This window comes from Argiope bruennichi, chromosome 11 (genome assembly GCF_947563725.1).
Source record: "Argiope bruennichi chromosome 11, qqArgBrue1.1, whole genome shotgun sequence".
Taxonomy (NCBI): Eukaryota; Metazoa; Arthropoda; class Arachnida; order Araneae; family Araneidae; genus Argiope; species Argiope bruennichi.
In genome coordinates this window covers 69,379,720-69,404,861 of record NC_079161.1, presented here as the reverse complement: position 1 = coordinate 69,404,861, position 25,142 = coordinate 69,379,720, and the positions used below count along the sequence as shown (strand labels likewise).

At 33.1% G+C, this 25,142-nt stretch overlaps 1 protein-coding gene and 1 long non-coding RNA gene across 2 annotated transcripts in view; one reads left to right on the top strand and one right to left on the bottom strand.

Moving 5' to 3' along the window:
- Positions 1-2,420: 2,420 nt before the first annotated feature.
- Positions 2,421-25,142, bottom strand: part of LOC129957422 (uncharacterized) — a 29,212-nt gene continuing 6,490 nt past the window's right edge. The window contains exon 3 of the long non-coding RNA XR_008782763.1: positions 2,421-5,541. This is a non-coding gene — a long non-coding RNA (uncharacterized LOC129957422). The remainder of the gene's footprint in view (positions 5,542-25,142) is intronic.
- Positions 21,730-24,275, top strand: LOC129957421 (uncharacterized). The gene is made up of 2 exons (XM_056069733.1): positions 21,730-21,849; positions 22,178-24,275. The coding sequence occupies exon 2, from the start codon at positions 23,456-23,458 to the stop codon at positions 24,242-24,244; it is 789 nt and encodes a 262-aa protein (XP_055925708.1). The 5' UTR covers positions 21,730-21,849; positions 22,178-23,455; the 3' UTR covers positions 24,245-24,275.

Genomic DNA, 25,142 nt, shown 5'->3' with positions numbered 1-25,142 from the left:
CGACTTCTTCTTGTGGGGTTATTTAAAGGACATTGTTTACCGGACACCGGTTAATGACATTGATGACTTGAAACGCCGCATTACACAAGCTTTTAGTACAATCACAGGCGACTTGTTAAAGCGTACCTGGCTTGAAATTGATTACAGACTGGAAGTGCTTAGGGCCACCAATGGTGCGCATGTTGAAGCGTACTAAAAAAACTTTATTAGTTGCAGTAATACATGTAAAAGACAGAATATAAATATCTTGTTTATTTTCAAAGTTATGAATTTTTGAATTTGTAAAGATAATTCTGGAACACCCTGTATATCAATAAAATGAATTCTTATTCTATGACTGTTCTTACCATACCTGCCACTAATATTTCAAAGGAGACACTTTAAATTCCTTATCTGGAGTTAATATGAAGATTTTGTTTGAAAAAACAAATGAAACAATTGCCAGATTAAGGAATCAAGGTTATACAGTCATCGAAGAATTCGAACACGTCTTTAAACGCAGATCAAAAGATAACCTAGAATAGAAAGAATTTTTTTCTAGGTTATCAGCTGCAAGACAGATTAGTACCAAGGGATGCCTTCTACGGTGGTACGACAAATGCAGTGAAGTTGTTCTTAGAAAAGACGATTAAGTATGTTGATTTTACTTCACTGTATAAGTGGGTAAGTTAATATGAAAAATGCAGGTTTTTTTTCTGCGTATGTTTTCTGCATTTTTATGTCTAAATATATTCTCTCCTTAATAAAATCTTCTCCCTTTAGGTTAATAAGTACTGTTTATGTCCTGTGGGGCAGTCCAAAATTATTACTGATAATTTCCGAAATATTCATGATTACTTCGGCATTGTAAAATGCTGTGTCTTACCTCCCCGAGGATCTACCTGTTCACCCTGTTAGATGTAATGGCAAACTTATGTTTCCATTCTGCCGTTGCTATGATGAAAGTTTAAACCAAAACTCTTGTCATCATGGCGACGATTTAGATCTATCGGGGCCAGACTTGTTAATTCTGTTATCAAAGCTATCGATGCATTAGACATTAAAGTCACACTCTGGTCAGATTCCACTGTTGCTTTGTGGTGGATCAAAGAATGTGGAGATTGGTCTGTTTTTGTTGCCAATTGCACTAAACAGATCAGAGAACTAACTGGTATTCGTGGCGTCATGTGCCAAGAGATATGAATACTGCCGACATTATATCGCGTTGATGTTCCCCACAAGAAATGTTAAAATCGAAATGGTGGGAAGGTCCATCGTATTTAAAAGAGAACCATGAGTTTTAGCCTTTCAGCAGCATTGTTTGTCATACTAATGAAGTGGAAATTGAAAGGAAAAAGTCTAAATCTGTAAACATGAATCTAGCCGAAGACACGTACCCTTGGTATGCAGAAAGAATATCGGATTACAATAAAATGATTAAGAGTATTTGCATGGATACTGAGATTTGTGAATAACTGTAAGGTTAAGAACAAATGTAAAGTCTCTGAACTTTCGCAATCTGAAAGTGAATATTCTGAGAAGAAGTTAATTCTTTTAGTGCAGAGTTGTTATCTTTCTGATGCAAAATCTTCCAATTTCATTGAAACTTTCCTTGACAATGAAGGTATATTAAGAATAAAAACAAAAATAATTAACCAGAATGATGAGAAATCTTTTCTGTACCCAATATTATTACCTGAAAATGTGTATTTACCGAACTTTTTATTACATTTGTATATATAAAAAATTATCATGCAGGAATTCAATTGACGCAAAGCCTATTAAGAGAAAGATATTGGATCACAAGGTCTAGGAAAGCTATTAAAAATGTCCTGCACGATTGCGTAATTTGTAAACATTTTTAAATAAAATCTATGTCAAGCGAACCCACGCCTTTAGCACCAGATAGAGTAACGGACTGTGCGCCTTTCGAAATTGTGAGGATAGATTTGGCAGGGCCACTGTTTTTGAAAGATAAAGAAAAGGTGTGGATAGTTCTTTTTACTTGTGCGGTCTATCGCGCCATTCACCTTGAAATTATAAATCTCTATCTTCTGACTCTTCGCTTTTGTCCCTTAAATGGTTTATCGCAAGACGTGGCCGGCAACGAACAATTTATTGCGGAACAATTTATTTTCGGGGCGCTTCCAGTGATTTCTCAAAATTGAATTGGGGTAAGCTCCAATCCGGAGAGTTCCATCGCTTCCCATCGACGTAACGGAGAAAGAAAGCAGAAAGCAACTGGCAAATCTGGAAAGCAAAGCAGATCACTAGAAAATCTCGGGGTCGTGAAGTCCGTCAAACCTAAAGATGTGCCCCTGAGGGGTGTTAATTCAAAGAAGACTTTGTATTACTGTGAATATTTTTTTGTGGTAACTGTGCTTTGTTTTTCATGTTCTTATAATTATCCGTGTCAACTGTAAACGGAATGGAACTTATTCCAACCGTTATTACTTGAAAAGATTTTTATTTAAAAACCCACGTCGGTAATCATTATTTTTCACATAAAGAACTGATTTTACATAAACAGAAATCAATTTTACAGAAAAGTGGCGTCCAAGAAAGTATAAAATACAAAAGGGGTCACGTTATACAGGATTAACATAATCTGCACATTTAAAAACAGCTTTCTAACAAGAAACATCTTTGATCCATCAAACTGATACCCCAAGGATGCTTGAACCGCTTACTGAATTCTTTCTATACCAAACAAACCAATAACCACTAGTCAAACGATAAGCAAAAGTTCCATTGACGTTTGAAATGAGCAGCAAAAAGTGTTGCAATTTAAGAAAATTGCAACGTGCGAGGGTGGTAAAGAATGTGAGCGAATTCAATGCTTGTAATTTGAAATCAGTCATTGAATTTTATAATTGTGAAAAATTTGTGGCAACAGTTTATGTTCTTGCAAATATCCGTACCAATTGTCGAAATAATGAAATTTGTTCCAGTTTTTAATTTAAAATGTTTTTATTTTAAGACTCATACATCAGTACTTTTTATATGAAGGAACTGAATTTATATAAATACACGTTCATTTTATAGAAAAGTGGCGGCCATGAATATATAAAGTGGCATTCTAAAAAAACGAAAGATTTTATTTCCGTGGCAGAACTACTACCATATTTTCAACAAGGGCCATCCAATTCAGAACCTGCAAATCCGAAAACAGCCTTTTCGGATCTCCTAACCGTCCAACTGATACATCAAAGATGGTTGAGCGACTTACTGAATTTTCTTAACTACACAAATCAATAACTACTAGAGATGAGCGGTAAGCAGATTCCGCATTCGCTGAACGTCTGAACACTGAAATTTCAGTTATATATTTTTTTAAATAAAATTAAATTTTTTTAAGTATATTTATTAATGTAAAACAATTAAGTAATATTCATTGCGAAAAATATTCATTTTTTACGTCACGTGAATTGACTCCATTACAGTCCATTTAAAAGACATTTTAGGACATAACTCATTAATTTATTTCCTTTTTGAAAAGATATTCAGTTGATTGACATGACTTAATTTTGTGGTTTTAATCAATTTTTAATTGTTTCTTCTGTACGATTCTTAAATCACGAACGTTTCGTGTAGCAATCCCATATTTAACCTTTGTGCCATAAAAACCTACAGACTTTCAAACCTTCCTAAGCCAGACACGACAATAATAGAATCGAGAGATAATTCAAGTTCCACATTCGCAAAACATTTGAAATGGAAAACTAAAAATTTGCAGTATGCGAGGATGTTAACGAACGTGAGCGAAACTGAATGACTGCAATTTCTATGAAGATTTTTTGTGGCAACTGTGCTTTGTTTTTTCTTGTTTATAGTCATACTGTGCCAAACGTAAAAAGAATGGAATTTGTTCCATTCGTTGTAAATTAAAAATTATTTTAAAACCAAATATTAGAAACACATTTTCATATGAGAAAGCAACTCATTTTATATAAATACACATCGAATTTATAGAAAAATGACGTCAGTGAAAGACAAGAATGGAGTTCTAAAGAAGGAAAAAAAAAACGATTTTTCACAAAAGTGGTGTTCGTTACACAGGATTAACACTATAATTACAACATCAACTTTCGTCAAAATTAGAACAATCTGTACATCCAAAAACACATTTCTCACAAAAAAACTTCTTCGGACCGTCAAACTGATACCTGAAGAATGATTGAACCACTTACTGAATATTTTCTATACCAGTTGCAATGAACACAAGAAACCAAAAAAGTTCCACTGAACATTTTAAATGAGCAGCAGAAATATTGCAATTTCAGAAAAGTGTAAAGAGCGTGAACGAATTAAATGACTGTAGTTTCAATGAAGATTTTTTTATTATTGCGAATTTTTGTGGTAACTGTGTTTTGTTTTTCATGTTCTTGTAATTATTCGAACCAACTATAAACAGAAAGAAATTTGTTCCAGTCATTGTTATTTAAAAAGATTTTTTTGTTTTAAAATTTATAAAGAAACTGGTTGATTTTATATAAATACATATCGATTTTATAGATAGGTGGCATCAGTGAAAGTAAAGAATGGCGTTCTATAGAAAACGAATGAAGATTTTATATAAACGGGTGTCCGATTCAACCTAAGGGACAACAAATTAAGATCAATCTGCTGATCCAAAAACGGCCTTCTCACAAGATACTTCTTTGAACCTTCAAACTGATACATCAGGGGTGATTGAGCCACTTATGGAACTTGCGCCATCAGATTACCAACTCTTCCACTGTCTGGACGGCAATCATCTTGGCGGAAAATCTTGCACCAATGAAATATATTTGCAATGGAGTTATTTGCGTCCAACCTCCTCGAGTTTTACTGCAAGAAGATTGCACAGCTGGTGACATGCTGGCAAGGAGGTGCTAAATGCCGATGGAGATTACTTCAAGTATTAAGAATAGGCTACACTTTCTGTAAATTATCTTCGTTTTGGTCATTAAAAACGGCAAGAACTTTATTGGTAGCCTAGTAAGAGCAAGTAAAATTTTCTTGCGTTTTTGCAACATATTTCGATAATATTATTGTAAAAAATAATTTTTATACTACTTCAAAATTAAAACAATTTTTAAATATTAAAAAATTTGTTGTGGGATTTTTTTACTTAATTTTAGAGAATTTCAGAAATTATTTTTATGCAATCTTATCAACAGTATCTCATTTCAAATTTACTTAACCAACATTAAGGGGGTTTTTTATATACTGCTTTCACTGCAGATAATTTTTCAGAAAATTCTATTTAAATTAATAAAATTTTGCTGTTTGACTGTATGTTTGATTATATTACTTCTCTTATACCCATAATTTTTTAATATAACAATTAATAGTTTCATTGCATGTTTACTGAATACCAACAAACCCATATTTTATTCACGTCTTTTAAATTATAATTTAAAAAGATTTTGCTAATATTATTCAGAGTATATGTTTACTCTTATGATCTTGATTTTGTCAGCGATCTGATTTCACAAGATGAATTTTTGATGAACATTCATTGTAACAACTGAATTTGGATCCTATTGTTGATTCTTCATACAATTGATGACTTTCTTCCTAAAGAAATAATAAAAAAAAAAAAAATATTAAAAAAACGAAAAAGATACAATTACTTTTAAAGCAAAAATATTCATGCTTAAATCTATAAAATTAAGTAGAGTTCGGTTTAATTTTAAGCTTACTGAGAAAGTTACTTGGTTAATGTTAAATGATTATTTTGCAAATAATAATGTTTAGCGTTGTATTTTACAGACACAGAGAGCTTATTTACAATTTACCATTCATCAATTATAATTATTATGAATTACCTGGCATTATCGCAAAATTTATTGGCATCACGATTTTAAATAGAGCTAGGGCGTTACATCCCCTATTCAACAACCTTAAAGAATCACCTTGTTATTCTTTTGGGACCACTACATGATTGCAGCTACTTTAGCTATATAGTAATGCATTTCTGCTGATAATTAGAAATTATAAATTCACTCATTACTGAAAGTAAAATTAAATTATTTCAAATTGCATGAACTTCTAAAATTAATTTTTCACTAATAAATAAAAAGTAAATCATCAATTTCAAAAATTAAAATTTTCCATAATAGAGAAATATATATGGAAATGTTAGAAAGCAAAAGCATAGAATTCTAAGATATTTAAAAATCACTTATTTACATCAATCTGAAATCAGTAATTTATTACTTCTTGGTAGACACAATTGACCGTTTCTTTATCTGAAGTGACAATCGACACATAGACATAACATTGTCTATGATATAGACAATAGACATAAGATATGCGAGAAGTTGTGTACAATTATACTATGTTAAAAACAGCATCTTGCAGCATTAAGCAAATTTTTTCAACGGGTTGCTTTTGTGTTTTATTTAATCTCATGCTACAAGTCAAATAAACAGGAATCTGCTTTCAATTTGATTGGCATATTATTATCAGATAAGATGAGAAGGGAGGGGGGGGGGTCAAGTCATGCCATTACACAAAAAGAAACTTTTTAAATAGATTACATCAGTTAAGTTCAATAAATTTAAAACCTAGCATTGAGCTTGAGCTTCCTATCAATCAGCCACTTTTCCTTTCTATGTTCCATTGCTAACCATAGCATGCAGCATAAACCCATTCCTCAATTTCTTCTCCCCCTCATATCATTGACTGTATTGGCGCCTCAGTGAGGCAGCTGGTGAATGAGGGGGGGGGGGTCAGTTTACAATCTTATCATGCGGAACGATCACTTTGACTTCGTTTGAATTGTTGGCAGTAATCTAAAACTCACTTTTTACCGAAGGGGTTAAGTCAAAATCGCTAACATGTGCCATGTAGTAACATAGCTATGACAGTAAATTGTTACGAATCTGTAATACTGCTTCACAACACAGTTAGTTCCGTCGAAGGAAATATAACTTAACGAACAGTTTCATTGGATGCTGATCGGATGCCTGATTAATACCCCCTCCCCGAGCTTCGCGACGAATTTGGCGACTTGGGCAAAAAAATAAATAAAACTTATTAGGTTTCAGTTTTAACTTAAAAACAGGAAGATCCCAGAAGGGCAATTATATTTCTTGATTACAGTTATAGCTAGCTTTCATCGTGGTCTCGTGGATATAGTGGTGGTGGCAATCGTCTTCGTACGATTCGCGAGTCTATACTTGTTCTTCGTGAACAACCTGATATTGATGAATAAAACTTATCAAGAAATATCCCTTCTAAACATGTAGGATTTTCGGCGAAGAGGAATTGCAATTCAAATAAGAAAAATACTTCAACTTACGAAGAGTTACCGTCTGCGAAGCACGTACCTTCTGAATTCTCATCTTTCAATAATGAGCCAAGATTAGTGCTAGTGGAATTACCATATGCAGGCAAGGTGTAATTTGGGGGTGAAGCTTTCTTTACTACTAGCGCGATTGGATTACCGCCCCTAGAAAATCCTAATAACTCTAAAATCGGTGGCAGTTGACATGGAAACGAGATATTTCACTACATTTTGGGGTGAAGAAAAGTGCTGCATTTCATTTGGAGTAAACAGAATCGGATAGAAGTGCCATTTCACTTTGTACTACGGTCAATTTTCCGATAAATTTTATCTCTTATTTTGTTTTATATGTCTGATCCAAGCTGTCAAGCAGAGCCTGTCACTTACGTTGACTATATTGTAGATTTGTGATATAAATTGACTATTTTTAAAAAGGGAAGACATTTTGCATTCTCCAGCGCGTGCTATAGTTCAGAATGTAATAGAGGGTTATGAGGAAGAAAAAAAAAGCAGAAATTCGCTAAAAATATCAATGTTATTAAGAGGACTGCCGAAAACGACAGGGATTTCAGCTTCGGCAGTTTAAAAAATAAAAGAGGAAATGAAATCGTTTAATGACAATAAAACAAGTGTCTTCTCGACTCCCAGAAAACACACACAAAAAAAAAACCATTTCGAAACTGCAAAATTGAAGATTTTGACAAATGTGTCATAAGTAAAATCATACAGAGCTTTAATATAAAAGAGAAATGTGTTCCTTTATCGGAAAATTGCTCTCAGTGTTAAAGAAAAACACTAATTTTGAATGGAAAAGAGAGTCGTTGAGGCGAATTTTCGATGGAAGAAATATATCAATTATCAAAAGATTTTCATCGAAAGTGATCAAAAAAGGATATTGTATTTTGGAGATGTAAATATTTTAGAGCAATAAAAAAATTCAAAGAGGAGCAAACGTTGTTTAGTTTACATCCACGAAACTTGAGTAGACGGAAATTTAATTTGCAGTAAATGTTGGCAAGATGATTTTACTGAAGGTATTCGTTCAAATAACAGTTCAAAATTAATGTCTCCCTGTCGTACACGCAGATTTAGCAGATGGATTTGTGGATGGAGCTGAGCTTGTTTACAAAGCTTCATAGAGTAGCGAGATTATTATAAAATCCACCTCAAGATTGTTGGCGTTCGTCTTCGGACGAGTCCACTTCAAACGCGGTTGACGAAAAGAGGTGCTAGAGTTGCTATAATCATGCGTCGGCGAAAAGTTTTCTTCGCGAAGCGTCATTGTTTACGAATTTGAAGTGGGTTGCGTTTATTCTTGCTTTTCTGACCTTTTAGATTTACATCCATCTAAATATCAGTGACATAATGCCTGGGAGTCGTATCGTCACCACAGTAAGTAAAATAGTCATGAATCTTTTGAGATATTTTGAAAATGAATGTTCCCAAAACAAGTTAAGTGTCCCACTTTCTCAACTGATCAAAAGAACTGCGCTAGCGACTGATGTATCGACTGGAACTGTTAATCGTATGAAGCGGGAAGTGAAAAATTCTGGTAATGTACAGTCACCTTCGAAGCGAAGACGCATTGGAAAATTAATTTGCTCTTCTACCAGTTTGGATGAGTTTGACTCGTGTGTTATAAGAGAAACTTTCAGCGATTTTTATGGCAGAATTGAAATACCTCTTCTACGAACTCTTCTCCAGAACTGTTAATGAAAAGATCAATTTTCCCTGGAAAGTGGAACACTAAGACGTGTTCTATAGGAAATTGGATTTAGATGGAAGCGATTAAGCGATAAGAAGACGGTCATGGAAAGGCCTGACATCGTAAAATGGAGATGCAGGTATTTAACAGATATTAAAAAATGGGGTGGGATAACAAACGAGTTATCTATTTAGATGAAACATGGATCGATAGCAACTTGTCATTTGCGAAGTGTTGGCGGCTCGACAAGATTGGAGCTGTTACCAAACTGCTGGAAAATGATTGATTGTTGTTCACGCAGAAAACCAGGATGGCTTTATAGAAGGAGCAAGGTTAGTTTTTCAGTCTGGAACAGCCAAGGGCCAGATGAACTATGATAACTTTTCCAAGTGGCTACAAGAAAAACTTCTTCCAAATATTTTTCCCCATTGTGCGATTTGCTTGGACAACGCTTCTTACCACACAAAAGTGTTAAATCCTGTACCTTTAAAGTATTCCATAAAGAAAAAGTTATCAGAATGGTTAGAAGGAGGTTATATTCCATTTGATATTAATATGCGGAAGCCTGAACTTATATGATTTAGTTCTATCCCACGCTCCTCAATCCAAGATGTTTTGTGTTGATGAAATTTTAAAAGTAAATGGTCATGATGTATGAAGAATTCCGCCATATCATTGTGATTTAAATACCATCGAAATGGTATGGGCATCCACAAAAAAATATGTGCGGAATAGAAATGTTAAAGTCGAACTCAACATAACTGCAAACATCTAGCTATAAATAGACTTTTAAACGTAACGAAGGATGAATAGAACAGTTTCTGTGATCATGTAGGAAAACTCGAAAAGAAATATTGGGAGATTGACAGTTTAGTTAAGCAAATTATCGACAAGATTAGTTTTGTTGTAGGTGGATGATTCTAAAGCAAGTGTCTCTACCAAATCTATTTTGAATTTGACAACGAGTCCACCTTAAGCGACACCGAAATAATATTGTAGACACGCCTTCTTTTAGAGCGGCAGTAATCTTGTCAGCAAGGAATCCGAGTTGTCTTAAATTCCATAAATTCGTCAGATATTCATTTTATGTTGAAAGCATAACTCTTGCATCAATGTTAGTTTTTTTTTTATATTAATATTCAAATTTACATGTTTTGAATACTTTTTGCAATAAAATTGAACATTCATCAGCTTTGTGGCTTTTTTTCTACATGATTTGTATCCAAATTTTTCAAAATATATAACTTTCTCTATTAACGGTTCTTGTGATGCTTAAATATTTCTCATGCTTCATATTATAGATTGTTAATATTCAAAAATTCTTTGATATTGATAGAATTAAGGCAAAAATATCTCTGAGCAGAAACTGATTTGCTTTGAAAGCCAATGCGTAGTAATATGAAACCTCACATGGCTAATATAAAACGTTAAACAATATTAAATTTTATTATATAAGGAAATAGATTCTTCTTCTGTCTTATGATCTGTTAATCTGAATTTGTGAAATTTAATATGTGTTCTCAATATTAAATTTGCAGATTTCTAACAAGTGCTTCGAGGAAGGAAGGATGCCTCTAGCAGATGTCTGGAATACCAAACCGCATTACCGATGACATTGACCAGCTAATAACAGAGCATTTACCTAGGATCTCCGATTTATAGCAAAAGCCGTAGCTGCCAAGGTCGGATTGAGCATCAGTAGCATTCACACCATCATAAAAGGAAGACTGAACTGGCGCAAAGTGTGCGCTTAGTGGGGTTACGTGGTCAGAACGGACAGTGGTTACAGCGGACAAGTAAGGGGAGCTGGGTGGACAGAGCGGACATTCTTGCACCTATTGTGTTGTTTTCCTAATCAGTCACATGTCATTTGTTGTGTAGTTTCGAGATATGAACCTACTGTAGAGATAAGCCGATACTTTTGAGAGAGAAGGCCTTTCATTTTCTCAGTAGATCTTTGATCCTTATGAAGTGTGTATGTCGTTTTATATCGTCAAAAAAATCTGTGACGGAACCCATAGCCATTTCAACAAAATTACTCTCTACAAAAAAGGAAAAGAATGTTTAGTTGTAGATGATTACCCACACCATTTATGTACACCGAAAAAATAGATTAGGAATGAGTTGGGTATGTGTAAAAGAAAAGACACATCGTTGTAAAGGAAATGTAAAGACAAATTTTCAATACGAAGTACTGACGAAAATTGAACATTCCCGCGTGCCAAACGTTGCTGAGATCGAAGTTAAAAGGAAGTTAAAGACTTGCAGAAAAAGAGTCCGAGAAGAAACATCAGTTCCCGTTCTTCAGATATTTCAAGAACTTTCAGAATTATATCAGAAAGGTTATGATTTCTTTACTAAAATACCAACATACTCCAATGCCAAGACTGTCTTATATAAGGAGAGGAAAAAGGCTTTTGGAGCTACCCAAAATGCCAACGACATTCTCTTTGCAGACGATACACTTATGCTTTTTAATGGGGAAAATTTCTTCGTTCAGACTTTCAAAATGACCAAGGTAACAGGATTTTAGTATTTGAAAGAGGAGAATCTCGGTACCTTTTGGAAAATGGAAAGACTTTTTTTCTTAGATGGAACATTTAAAAGTCGTCCGAAACAGTTTGCTCAAATATATACAATACACGTCGACTTAAGGTATCCGACTACGTTGAAAACACTGGTTGTCGATTACATTGGCGATTTTATTATTATTATTATTATTTCTTGTAATTCAGACTTTCCTCTTTCCAAATCAGTTTATCTTTTGTTCCTAAGTGAATTAGAAAAAAAGTTATAGCGATTATAAAATACCTTATCGAAACAAAACAAAACCGGAAGTGGCATTCCGAAACCGGAAGGAGAATTCTGAAACCAAAACTATACTTTAGTTTGCCAAATTTTGATATTTTCCTTTACTTTATAAAATAGTTTTATTTAATGTTGTTAGCGACAAGCCACATGTTTTTAATACATACTTTCCTTATTTCTTTGTGAACAAATGGCAACATCTCTGTTTACTTGTTGTTGTGTTTACGATCTCGTGCTTGCTTTCATTTTATTTTGCTTGTTTAAAAAGGCAAAAATTTGAATTTCCTTGAAATTTTTTGCAGTTTTCAACGTAAAATTTCATTTATAATGGGTCATAAGAAAAATTATCGTTCAAAGAAGCGAAAATTTTCCGGAAATCAGCATAATTCTGGATATTTTCAAAAAGATACTGAAAGTGAAATTCCAGCTACTTCTACTGAGGTTACTACTGCAAGTTCTTCAAAACTCAGTGGTAAAAGCTGTTTGCAACTGAAAGATTCTTCACATCCTAATGAACTATGTGGAAATCGAATAATGAACATTGAGATTTTAGTGTCAGTGTTAACAATATTATGTTGTCCCATGTGTTTAAAAAAGGAACTCTGCTTAGAAGATTCTCGTTTTGGTTTGTGCTCAAATTTTTTGTTAAAATGAAAGAATTGCATATTTGCTAAAGGATTTTCTTCTTCAAAAAAGATAAACAATGCTAATGAAGTGAACACTTTATTTGTATATGGTTTAAGGTTTATAGGAAAAGGATATACAGCAGGTAAAAAACTGATATCCATGTTAGATATGCCTTTTCTTTCTAAAGCAACTTTCAGAAGGCAACAGCTGACAATTCTGAAAGCTGCATCTAAAGCTGCTCAAAAAAGTATGGAAAATGCAGCTGAACAAATAAAAATTTTAAAATGTTCGCAGCGTAACATTGTAGATTGCGGAGTGTCTGTAGATGGCACTTGGCAGAAGAGGGGTTTTTTTCTCATTGAATGGCCTTGTAAGTTGCATATCAATCGATACCGGCAAAGTATTGCATATTGAAGCTCTATCTCAGTTCTGCAGAATTTGCAAAACTTTCTCATGAAAGCAAAAAACTGTAAATAAGCCACATGTGTGTAAAAACCACAATGGTTCAGCTGCACGCATGGAGACGGTTGGAGCCTACCGTATTTTTGAGCGTTCAAAAAATAACCGGAACTTAAATTATACTGATTACTATGGAGATGGAGATTCAAAGGCCTATGATGCTGTAAAAGACATTTATGGTAAAGACACTGTAAAGAAATTGGAATGTATTGGCCACATACAAAAAAGAGTAGGAACTCGCCTTCGAAAACTGAAAAAATGTACAAAAGAAATAGGTGGAAAAGGAAAACTTACTGATCGCTTTATCGATAAGTTACAAAATTACTACGGAATTGCAATTCGTAGTAATAAAGGCAATTTAAAATCTATGCAATGTGCTGTTATCGCAGCATTTTATCATTATTGCTCGAGCAAAAAGTACCCAATGCATGGTGAATGTCTGTTCAGTACTTTGCTACCAACGCGTCAAGTTGGCAAGCGCCCATTCTAGGGTTGCTCCTTTTTTTTGTAATTGCGCGGGTCATGACTCGCCAGAACTGTATAGAACTCGGAACGCGATGCTTACCATTGGTAGTGGGGTGACTCCATGCCCCTTCTCATAGAAATAAACCGCATTTTATAGAAGCATCGTTTTCATCCTTATAGCTACCGCAATTCCTTAGTTAATTTAAATTAGTTACAACGCATTATTTAGTTCTCAATCTCAATTGTGGAGCCATCATAGACCTCCACAACATTTTTAGTCCGTCGGAACCTGAACGCACTGGATTTCGATTTGATATCCATCCAAATTAGTTATGGCAAGTGATTAAGTTGTCTTAAATAGAAGAAAGGGGAGTATTAGAGGACTGTTGACAAAACTGCGAACATTCATTGAAAAAGGAGAAAATTTAACTGAATCGACAGTGATTACCCAACAGGTTATTCTTTCGAGAACAAGTACAAGATTTGAAGAACTGAGAAACGAATATTATAGGACTGTGTCGGACAATGACTTCGATCAAGTGGAATCCAATCTATCCGAACTCGATGATGAAATTTTGAAAATAGAGGTAAGCCTCAAATACATTTTACATGATCTCAAATCTACTTCTGTTTCTAATTCTACAAATGGTGCTATTATTAATGAGTCCATAGATAAAGTTACTTGAATTAGATTACCGGAAATACCTCTTCCATTGTTTAACGGTAAAACAGAAGAATGGAATTCCTTTAAGCAACAATTCCTAAATTTAATAAACGATAATCCCAATTGAACTGAAAACCAAAAGTGCTACTATTTACGTTCATGTTTGAGAAATGATGCAAAATTGATAGAAATTTCTGAAGATACATATGATTTCTTCTGAAAGTTTTAGTAGAAAGATTCGAAAATAAACGCGTAATTGTAGACACCCATATCAAAGATATAATTAATCAAGAAAAAATTGTTCATGAATTTACGAAAGACTTACGCAATTTAATAGATTGTATTCTGAAAAATTTACGAGCATTAAATGTTTTAAAATATGAACGTAATGAATTGTCAGATGCTATTTTAATAAATATAATTTTGCAAAAATTATACCGCGAATCTCGAAAGCAGTTTGAATTTTCCTTAGTAAACAAGGAAGTTCCTGATTTTGATGATTTCATAGAATTTTTAGAAAGAAGATATCAAGTTTTAAATGCCGTTGGACGCAATATTCCATACAAATCTAAATATTCGGATGTTAGTGAACAGAAAAATAAAGCACGAAGTCTATTTGTTAAGCCATCGAATAATCCCAAGTGTTGTATTTCCGATACTACTCTTAATGTGAAAAGAAAAAGTATCTCCACTATTTTGAACTCTGATGGTTCTTTTACTGCAACACTAGGTTTCTTGGTCATTCCGAAAATGCCATCTAATGCCATCCACATCTATTGATTTAGAAGGAATAGAAATTTCGCCATACGTCAAATTAGCAGAACCGGAATTCTTTTCCCCCAAAAAAGTGTATATATTAATAGGGGCAGAAATATTCTTTAGTATCTAATAAGAAAATAGATTTGATATAAATAATTCGTTAATTTTGAAGAAACTGTATTTGGACATATACTAAGTGGAACAATTCAAGGTAAACAAGAATCACAGCATTGTGGTTTAATCTGTCAAATAGATAACTTAGATAATTTGTTAAAGAAATTTTGGGAAGTCGAAAATATTTTAGATATGCCTACATCTAAAAACAAAGCAGAATTAGCATGCGAAGAAAATTTCGTGCAGACTTATCGTAGGGATGAGAAAGGTAAATTATTGTTAACCTTCCTCTTAAGAAAAATATGCAATTAGGCAATTCCATTCAAACTGCAAAACAAAGATTAGATAGCCTACGGAAGCGATTAAATAATGATCCGAATTTTGCTTATCTTTATTGCAATTTTATGAAATAGTATGAACAATTGGGTCATATGCAAAAATTAGATAGTAGTGAGAATGTAAAATATGTCATGCCTCATCACGGCGTTTACAAGGCTGATAGTAGTACAACAAAGTTACGTGTAGTTTTCGATGCCTCAGCTGCATCTACTTCAGGTGTATCTTTGAATAACTGTTTGCTAAAAGGAGGTGTAGTTCAAGATGACTTGTTTTCAATCTTATTGAGATTCTGAAAGCACAAGGTTGCATTTACTGCTGATATCAAGAAAATGTACAGACAGATCCTGAGCAGTGTAATTTTCAATGCATTCTTTGGAAAACTAGGAGTTCTGAGGAACCTTCATTTTATAAGCTTCTTACAGTTACATACGGCACCAAATCTGCTCCCTACTTAGCTACGAGAGTGCTAAACCAATTAGCAATAGATGAGCAACACAAATTTTCTTTAGCATATGCTGTAATCTTAAAAGATTTTTATGTTGATGATGTTCTCTCTGATGCAGATGGCTTTTCTAATGCAATAAAATTACAGCAAGAATTGATTTCTCTTCTAAAAGTTGGTGGCATGGATTTGCACAAATGGTGCGCAAACAATGAAATGCTTTTAGAATTCTTTTCCGTCTGAAGATCAAGGTTATCAGTTTGGTGATTCTGATAAAAATACAATTAAAACACTTGGCTTGAAATGGAACCCAAAAGAAGACTGCTTTGGTTTCAATGTCACTCCAACTCCATCAACTAGCATTCCCACAAAGCGAACTGTTTTGGCTGATATAGCTAAACTTTTTGACTCACTTGTTCTTCTAGGACCAGTGACAGTAAAGGCAAAGATCTTCCTCCAGAGATTGTAGCTACACAAAATTTAATGGGATCAAGTGTTACCACATCAGGAAAAGCACGAATGGGAAATATTCAGATATTGTTTAGGGAATATTACAAAGATGCAAATTCCTCGTTGCATTCTAACTGACTCCATCAAGGAAGTTGAACTACATGGTTTTGCTGACGCATCGAAAGATGCTTATGGTGCAGTCATCTATCTTCGTTGTGTTACTATATTGAATCATGTAAAACTATGTAGCAAATCTAAAGTTGCTCCAATTAAGGTGATGACAATACCCCGTCTTGAGCTATGCGCTGCTGAGCTTCTTGCTAAGCTCGCTTCTAAAACTGTGTCATCTCTTAACCTGAAAATAGATAAAATTTGCCTCTACTCAGATTCGACTATAGTGCTGGCCTGGATTAATACTTCATCACATCTGCTTAAGGTGTTTGTTTCAAATAGAATTTCCCGCATCCAAGAGCTGACGAAAGAATTTTCTTGACATCATGTAAAAACTTGTGAAAATCCTGCTAATATTATTTCACGTGGTATGGCTCCTCATCAACTTATGAACAATCATTTGTGATGGAATGGTCCACAGTTTCTTCAACAAGTTACTGTTGAACTTAGTGATAAAAGTAACATTCCTACTGATGAGGAATATTTTCATGAACTGAAAGGAGAGACTAATAAGACTAACTTTAAGTGTGGATGCTACATTTTTAGATTTACTTTTATGCATTACTAACAAATATTCTAAATTAATTCGTATTGTAAGTTTTCTTTTTAGGTTTTGAAACAATTTAAGAAATCCTAAAAATATGCTGCATGGACCTCTTTCTACAGTAGAGTTGTTTCTGATCTAACTTCTGAATCATTCATTGCATGCCTCAAAAGGTTCTTTTCAAGACGAGGTAAATCGCAATTTATTTTTTGTGATAATGGTAAGAATTTTGTAAGTGGTAATTCTGAATTAAAGAGAGTATCTCTTATGGTAACTAAACATGATGAATATTTATCTAATTTTTTATCTGAAGAGGGCATTGAATGGAAATTTCTTCCTCCCAGAGCACCTAACATTGGTGGCTTATGGGAGGCAGGTGTCAAATCCTTCAAATACCATCTCAAACGTGTTGTTGGAGTTTCAAAGTTAACATATGAGGAATTTTTACTATTCTGCATCAGATCGAAGGAATTTTGAATTCCCGTCCTATTACTCCTTTGTCTAGTGACATAGACGATCTGGAAATTCTGACACCTGGACATTTTCTCATTGGTCGGCCAATCACATCCATTGTTGAACCTAATTTAACAAACGGAAAATAATAGATTGAATTTATGGCAAAGAACCTCAAAAATGGTACAAGTTATATGGAAAAGATGGCAAAATAATTATTTAAGTACTTTGCAGCAAAGACATAAAGGGATAATTAAGAACCAAAATTTAAAAATTGGTGACATGGTTTTGCTCAAAGAAGAAAATCTTCCATGTTGTAAATGGATTTTAGGTAGAATTGTAAATGTATTCTATGGTAAAGACAATGTAGTAAGAGTAGTAAATGTTAAAACTCATTCTGGTATCTATAAACGATCTATTTCTAAAACTGCACTTTTGCCATTGCAAGTCTTAATTTCTCCTTGCATGATTAATTTCTAAATGTGTACCTTGAAATTTGTAAGATTCTCTTTAATATTTGTGAATATTATGTCTGAAAACTGCAATATTTAGAGTTATTTATTTTATTTGTATTTTCTCTTTCAGTGCTAGTGCAACTATTCGTATTTGTTAAGAATTATTAATGTCATTCTGTTATTTTTATTTATTTACTGCATTAATTGTCTCCCTTGTTTTTACAAAAAATGTAATTGATGTAATTGTTGAAATGTATATTTCAACGGGGGCGGCATGTTCAGTACTTTTCTACCAACGCGCCAAGTTGGCAAGCGCCCATTCTAGGGTTGCTCCTTTTTTTGTAACTGCACGGGTCATGACCCGCCAGAACTGTTTAGAACTTGGAACACGATGTTTACCGTTGGTAGTGGGGTGACTCCATGCCCCTTCTCATAGAAATAAACCGCATTTTATAGAAGCATCGTTTTCATCCTTATAGCTACACCACAATTCCTTAGTTAATTTAAATTATTTACAACGCATTATTTAGTTCTCAATTGTAGAGCCATCATAGACCTCCACAACAATGTCCTAAAGGTGTCGACAGTTGGTGCAAGCATCAACGAGAAAAATCCAATAACAAAACATTCCACGATAAATCATTAGGACTTCCACAACAAATAATAAACAAAGTGAAACCTGTTTATATGAAACTATGTGAACAGGAATTACTGTGTAAGCGTTTACATGGAAAAACACAAAATGCCAACGAGAATTTTAATGGCATGTTATGGAATTTTGTTCCGAAAGAGCATTTTGTCGAATTGCAAACATTACAGTTCCTTTATAACTGTGCTTCAGTTTAATGACGGTATGAAAGGCTTACTAGAAATTTTAAACAATTTAAAATTGAATGCAGGGCATTATATGCTAAGTGGAATGTCTTTAGTTGAACATCCGCGAATTCATGATTCTAAAAGACATTCACTAACAAAAGCAAAAACTCAAAGAAAAACACTTCTGTCCTCCGAAAGAAAAAATGCCTACGTATTGAGGAAAAGGAAGGCCTGACCTATCATCCAGGGGAATTTTAAGCAATTTTAATTACAGGAACCATATTTTTCAACTAAAATTTGACTTTAACTTCAATTTTCTCAAAACTTTAATTTTCATAAAAAATCTCCACCGCTAACATTATATCTCAAAAACTAATAAAGATATTTACATAAAAATTTCAGCATATGTTTTAAATAATATGAGAAATGAAATGAACCAAAAGTTTTATTGTTGGTGAAATACTTTTTCATTTATAGGTGTTTTTAGAAAAATTTAGTTATGAATTTATGGAAAAAATGCATATGTACGTATATTTATACCCATAACTTATTTGCATCTAAAAAATTTTCTTAGATTTTGGTTCATTTCATTCACCATCATATTCTATAACTTATGTACAAAGAAAAATAGGATTGGTGCAGTACAATTTTGTGTAGAGTGTTAACCGTTTTGATTAAATCTCATTAAAATTCACCACAAATTTTCCTATTTCTCAAAATATATTTATTTTCAAATAATTTTTTTTTTTGTATTTATAGTGTTTTTAATTGACAATACATCTGAAAACCATAAATAGTTTTTAAAAAATCCAATTTTTCAAAAAATTTCCTTCGAACGTAGTCGGTTACCTTAAGGAGTACAGCAACTGAAACCAACGTTTATCCAGCGCTTTTTGCATTCCTTCCAGATAAGAGACAAGCAATGTTTCAGGAAGTGAAACGTTGGTGCCCTAAGTGGAAGTCGGACATTATAAAATTGGATTTTCAAGCCGCAGCCATCAATAGTTGTATGTTAGAATTTCCCAGTTCGACTATTTCCGGTTGTAACTTTCATTTTAATCAATGCTTGTAGCGTAAGATACAAGAAATAGATCTAGTAAAGGAATATAATGAGAACGAAGATGTAAGAAATGTCTGTAGAATGATTTCTGCATTAGCTTACTTGCCAATAGAAAACATAGATGATGCTTGGAGCATTGTATGGGGAAAAAGTTTTTAGCATTGACAAACTTGCCACATTCATTGATTATTTTGTCGAACAGTTGATGGATAATCCAAATATGCCCATTCAAGTATGGAATGTATATGGACAGCGAGCGTCATAGGACAAATAATTCTGTTGAAGGGTGGAATTCCAAATTAAATGCAACCACTGGCAGAAACCAGCCTAATGTCCACTTATTAATTAAAATATTAAACGAAGAAACACAAAAAGTGTCTTTTAATTTGAAATCCAGAAAATTATGCGACGCTGGAATAAAAAGGAAAAAAAGCATATGTAAAATTGGATGAAAGAATTGAAAACATCCTAAAAGAATTAGAAACATCAAACAATTTAGAAAAATGTCTAAAATCTAAGTTTTGTAACTAGGTTGGACTAAATCCAATGGTAAATGATATTTTATTCTTTTATAATAAAGGTTAGTTAGTATTTATTTTTCTTTTATTTACTTGTATCTGCTTTATATATTTTACTTCTAGTATTTATTTTTACTTGCATTAATGAAACTAATTTTATGGCAATAGCAGCTGTTCTAATATTTGACTCTAAAATACAGTTCTCCACAAAATCCCTGAAATTCGTTCATACTCTTCATTATACTGTTAATTACTATTAATTTTTATGTATTTCTCTGAAAATTTTTATTCTTATTACATTTCGCTATGTTTAAAATGCATTCTCACTATAATATCTTAAGAATTTAATATAAATAATTAAATTTGATTGGCAAAAATGTATTTTGTAATTCGATAATCGAGTGCAAAAACAGAAAACTTCGGTAAAAAAAAAAAACGTTATCCCACGTGAAAGAGTTTTGCCATTTAAAATACTGTTTTAAATTATATTTGTGATTTAAAAGTATTTATTTATTTATTTATCTACACCCTTTATCTGCTCTAAGATGGGGAAAAAATGTGTCCGCTCTAACCACGATGAGTTTCGGAGTGTCCGCTCTGACCACGAAATCTTATGTGTCCGCTATAGCCACACCACGCTAGTGGTTGCCCCACAATCTTCAACCACAACAAGAAGCATGCCGAATGACCCACTGTCTTAAAGCGCTATGCCAGGAAAGGGAACGAGTTCCTGGAGCGAGTGTTGGCTGGAAATGAGTCTTGGTGTCATCACTTCGAACAAGAACCGAAATAAGCCTCTAATAAAAGCATCACAGCTCACCACCATCAAAAAAAAAAAATCAAAGTCATCCGCACAAGCGCAGAAAAGCCCTTCTGAAAGACTTCTTATAGCATGGGGCAACACTAAATGTCCAGCGTTACTCGCAAACCTTGACCACTCTTCGCCAAGCGATTAAATCGAAGCGACCAAGCCCGCTCATCCGTGGTGCCATTCTGCGCCACAATCCGATACCACATATGACACTCATGCAGAAATTCAAGTGAAAGATCCTCGGCCATCCTCCAAACAGTCCAGACCTCTCTCCCTGCGATTACGTCATTTCTGGTCCCTTTAAAAAAGGGATTCACCTCGGACGACGACGTAAAGCAACAGTTTCTGAACTAGTTCCCAAAGCAGACCCGCGAATTTTACGAGACAGCGATAGCCATTTACCGCCTTATGTCGCAGTGGGACAAGTGCCTCAACAATCAGGACAAATATTTCTGACATACATTTAACGATTTTTGTTCCCAAGCCTCTGGCTCGTTTCTTTTGGAATGCTCCTTATAATACTGGCACAAATATTTATTAACATGAATTGTAAATATAAATTTAAAATCACTATCTCGCCAATTTAACTGTACTAATTTCGTAATAAAACAATGATGGGTCATTACATGAAAAATGTTACCTCCTACCTCAAAAAATATTTTCACTGTAACTGCAATTGTGATACAAATTTTTTTTTCTGTATTATTTTAAGTTTCTGAATCTGGCAACAGAACTTGCCAAAAATGGCTGCTTGGAGTTGTATTTTGGTAAGAACACGTGCTTGATTGTAATGATTTCTAAGCCTATATTTTCTACTTATGCTCACAACTATTTTAGGCAGTTAAACTCATTTTTCCTGTTCAATGAACACATTTTATGGAAGCTAGTACTGTTGTTTCCCTATATAGAAGATAGATTTTGAATATCTGAAGAGGTATGTATACTTTTCTCAGTAAATTTTTACCAAGCTGTTCTTTGTTACGTTAGTCACAAAATTCTGATTTTTTTCTCTTAGATGACAAATAATGCACTCAGTATTTTTATTTCCTTAAACTGTTAAGTTATAAGAGTAATTTAAAAATTTTAAAGTAGTAGTATTTGTTAAGGATTTAGAGCTGTGAATAACGTAACAAATATTTTTGTTACGTTAGTCACATAAATTGACTCTTTAAAATAAGATCAATTTATTAAATTTCTCCAACTATTGCAAGTATTTTAAGATAGATAAAGTGCGCCTTTTTTTTTTTTTTTTTTTTTTTCAGAAATTAAAATGGACCGACCAAGTGCGGCTGAAAGAAAAGTCGAGCTAAGCAGAGTGAGGTTAAAAAGCTTGAAGATAGAGCTAAAGCAAAGAATGGAATGAAAGCTTTAAGACTTAAAAGAAAAGATAATAAGAAATTAAAGAAAAAAGAAGCTGAAGCTTCAAAACTGAGAATGAGAAAAATGAGAGAGAAAAAGAAGTCTGTGTCCTCTTTGAGCCAACAGCCTACAACCAAAGCATATTCAACACCACAATCATTAGGAAAAGCAGTGAGAAGAATTAAAAAATCTTTGCCATGTAGTCCAAGTAAAAAAGCAAGCAGTTGTGGAGAAAATAGCTTCAGACTTGGGACTTATAATTCCATCTACTAAACCTGTAAAGAATTATGGCCTTTCTAAAGATACTAAAGAGTGTGTAAAAGTATTTTACTATCGAGATGATATTACCAGACAACTTCTAGGAAAAAAAGATGTTAAATCAGTTTTAAATCCAGAGGCAAATAAAAGAACACTTTTGCAGAAACGGCTGCTAATGTACAACTTAAAAGATGCTTTTCAATTGTTCAAAATTGATCATCCTAATATTGAAATAGGATTGTCAAAGTTTTGTGAGCTTCGACCCTCAGAAGTAGAAACTGTCGGATGTAAAGATCAAGCAGTTTGCTGTTGCCCATATTGTGAAAATTTTGCCTTTCTTCTAAAAGTGTGCAAATGGAAAAACAATAATATTAAGACAGCAAATGACATATTTGATTTAATTGTTTGCAATAAAAATAATGCTGATTGTATGAAACAAAAGTGTAAAAATTGCCCAATGCAAATTAAAAAAATTCATTGATGAGGAATTGGATTTAAATGAAGGTAAAGTATGTGTAAATCAATGGAACAAAGGAAAATTAGAAGAAAATGTTCTTGAAGCTAAAAAAATCATTGAAGAGCTGATTTCACAATTAACCACCCTCTTAAAGCATATCTATAATATCAGTCGCCAAGCAAAAGAGATCAGAAAACAAAAGGATAGTTTACTTCCAGGTCAGCTGTTAATGCAGATCGACTTCTCTCAAAATTACGAAATTAAACACCAGAATGAAGTGATGGCTGCTCACTGGAAGACTGACCAAGATTTATCTGTAACAGTCTACACTGCAGTCGTTTATTTCAGATAAGTAGAAGATAAAAATTTGGAAACTAAATATTATGCTGTGATATCCGATTGCAATTGGCACACTTCTGCGATTGTTAAAATCTTCAATAAAGCAATAATTGAAGACATTAAAAAAATGGTGAATTTTAAAATTACAAGCATAAACATTTGGTCGGATGGTGCCGCAGCACATTTTAAGAACAGGTACCGCATGTCATTGATGTTTTCTGATGCGTTATATGTTGAATGGAACTTCAGTGCTTCATACCATGGAAAAGGGCCACATGATGGCATAGGGGCTGTTTTGAAGCGGCATGTGTGGAAAAAGGTGTTGCAAGGAAAAACAATAATTAAAAATGCATTTGAATTTTTTAAAGAAGTAGCAAACAGATCAGACACAAATATAACATGCCTTTTTATTGAAGAAAAAGAAATCTTACAAGAACTGGTTGATATCGAAAATGGATTTGAGTCCATAAAAGAACTGAAAGGCATACAGTCTTGTCACTGTGTGAGGAAAACAACAAGCTCATTTGACGCTGACATGTTTTTAAACACTGGAGATGAAATCCCACTCAGCACTATACCCAATCTGATGGAAACAAAAGTGAATTGTTCTTTAACTGGTGGAGCAATTTCTATTGAATTGGAGAATTACTACAGCATATTTTATGATGATAACTGGTATATTGGTAGAATAATTGAGTTTGATAAAAACTCAGAAATGTGCAAAATAAAGTTTTTGCATGAGACTGATGTAGGTTTTAAATGGCTAAGTGCAGATGATGTGCAAATGATGGAAAAGAAATTTATTTTATCTGGTCCCATCCAGCTAATGGGAAACTTACCTTTCCATATAAACTACGAAACTAGAAGGAACATTAGTTTCCTATATAAAAATAAGAAAGGACTACGATTAAATTAATTTCTTGAATCTCTATCTCAGTATCCAAATGGGTATCTCTGTTCTTTTTCTTTTGTATTTTTAATTTAAATTTTCTTTCAATAAAGCTGAATTTTTCTTGTATTAAAACACAAACCAGTAAATAATAAAAATCATTCATATTTAATGAAAAAATAAGTGTTGTTTTCATTTTTAGTTGTCAAAACATTTTCTAGACAGTTTGGACAAGAAAGTAGGTAATATTCATAATTATTTTAATTAATTTTTTAAAAAATTTTTTTCTGTCATCTATGGTATTATTGTGTGTGTATAAAATCAATTAATGAACATTTGTAATATATTATTTTAGATTTTTGAGTCTCAAGAGATTGTGACCGAGTTCAAGATCCAATTGTTACGTTAGTCACACATATAAAATTATAAAAATATCAATAAATGTTTATTGTTAATTATTTATCACCCTAAAACTGTTCTTACTACATACTTAACATTCTCATGTATTTCTATAATTAATTATAGATTTTTCCATTATTAAAATTCAGAAGAATTTTGTGCCAAAGTTAACATATCTTTCATGTGGTAACAAAAATGTTACGTTAGTCACACAACCAAAATTGAATTAATACTTTGAAAGAATTAATCCTTTAAAATTATTTTTACATGGATATGTAAGATTTACTAGTTTTAGATGATATGCAAAGCTATTGGCATTTTTCAGAATTTATTTTAGAGTATTTTATCATATTATAGCTTGCTGAAATATTTCCAATGTTACGTTAGTCACAATGGAATGACCCGGATGCAAGTCTCATTTCAATTTCAAAAGTGAAAACTACAGACCCATATCACATCTAGAATATTTCTAAAAATTTATTAAAACTAGAGAAAAATTACACATTATTCAGAAGATGATTTTTGA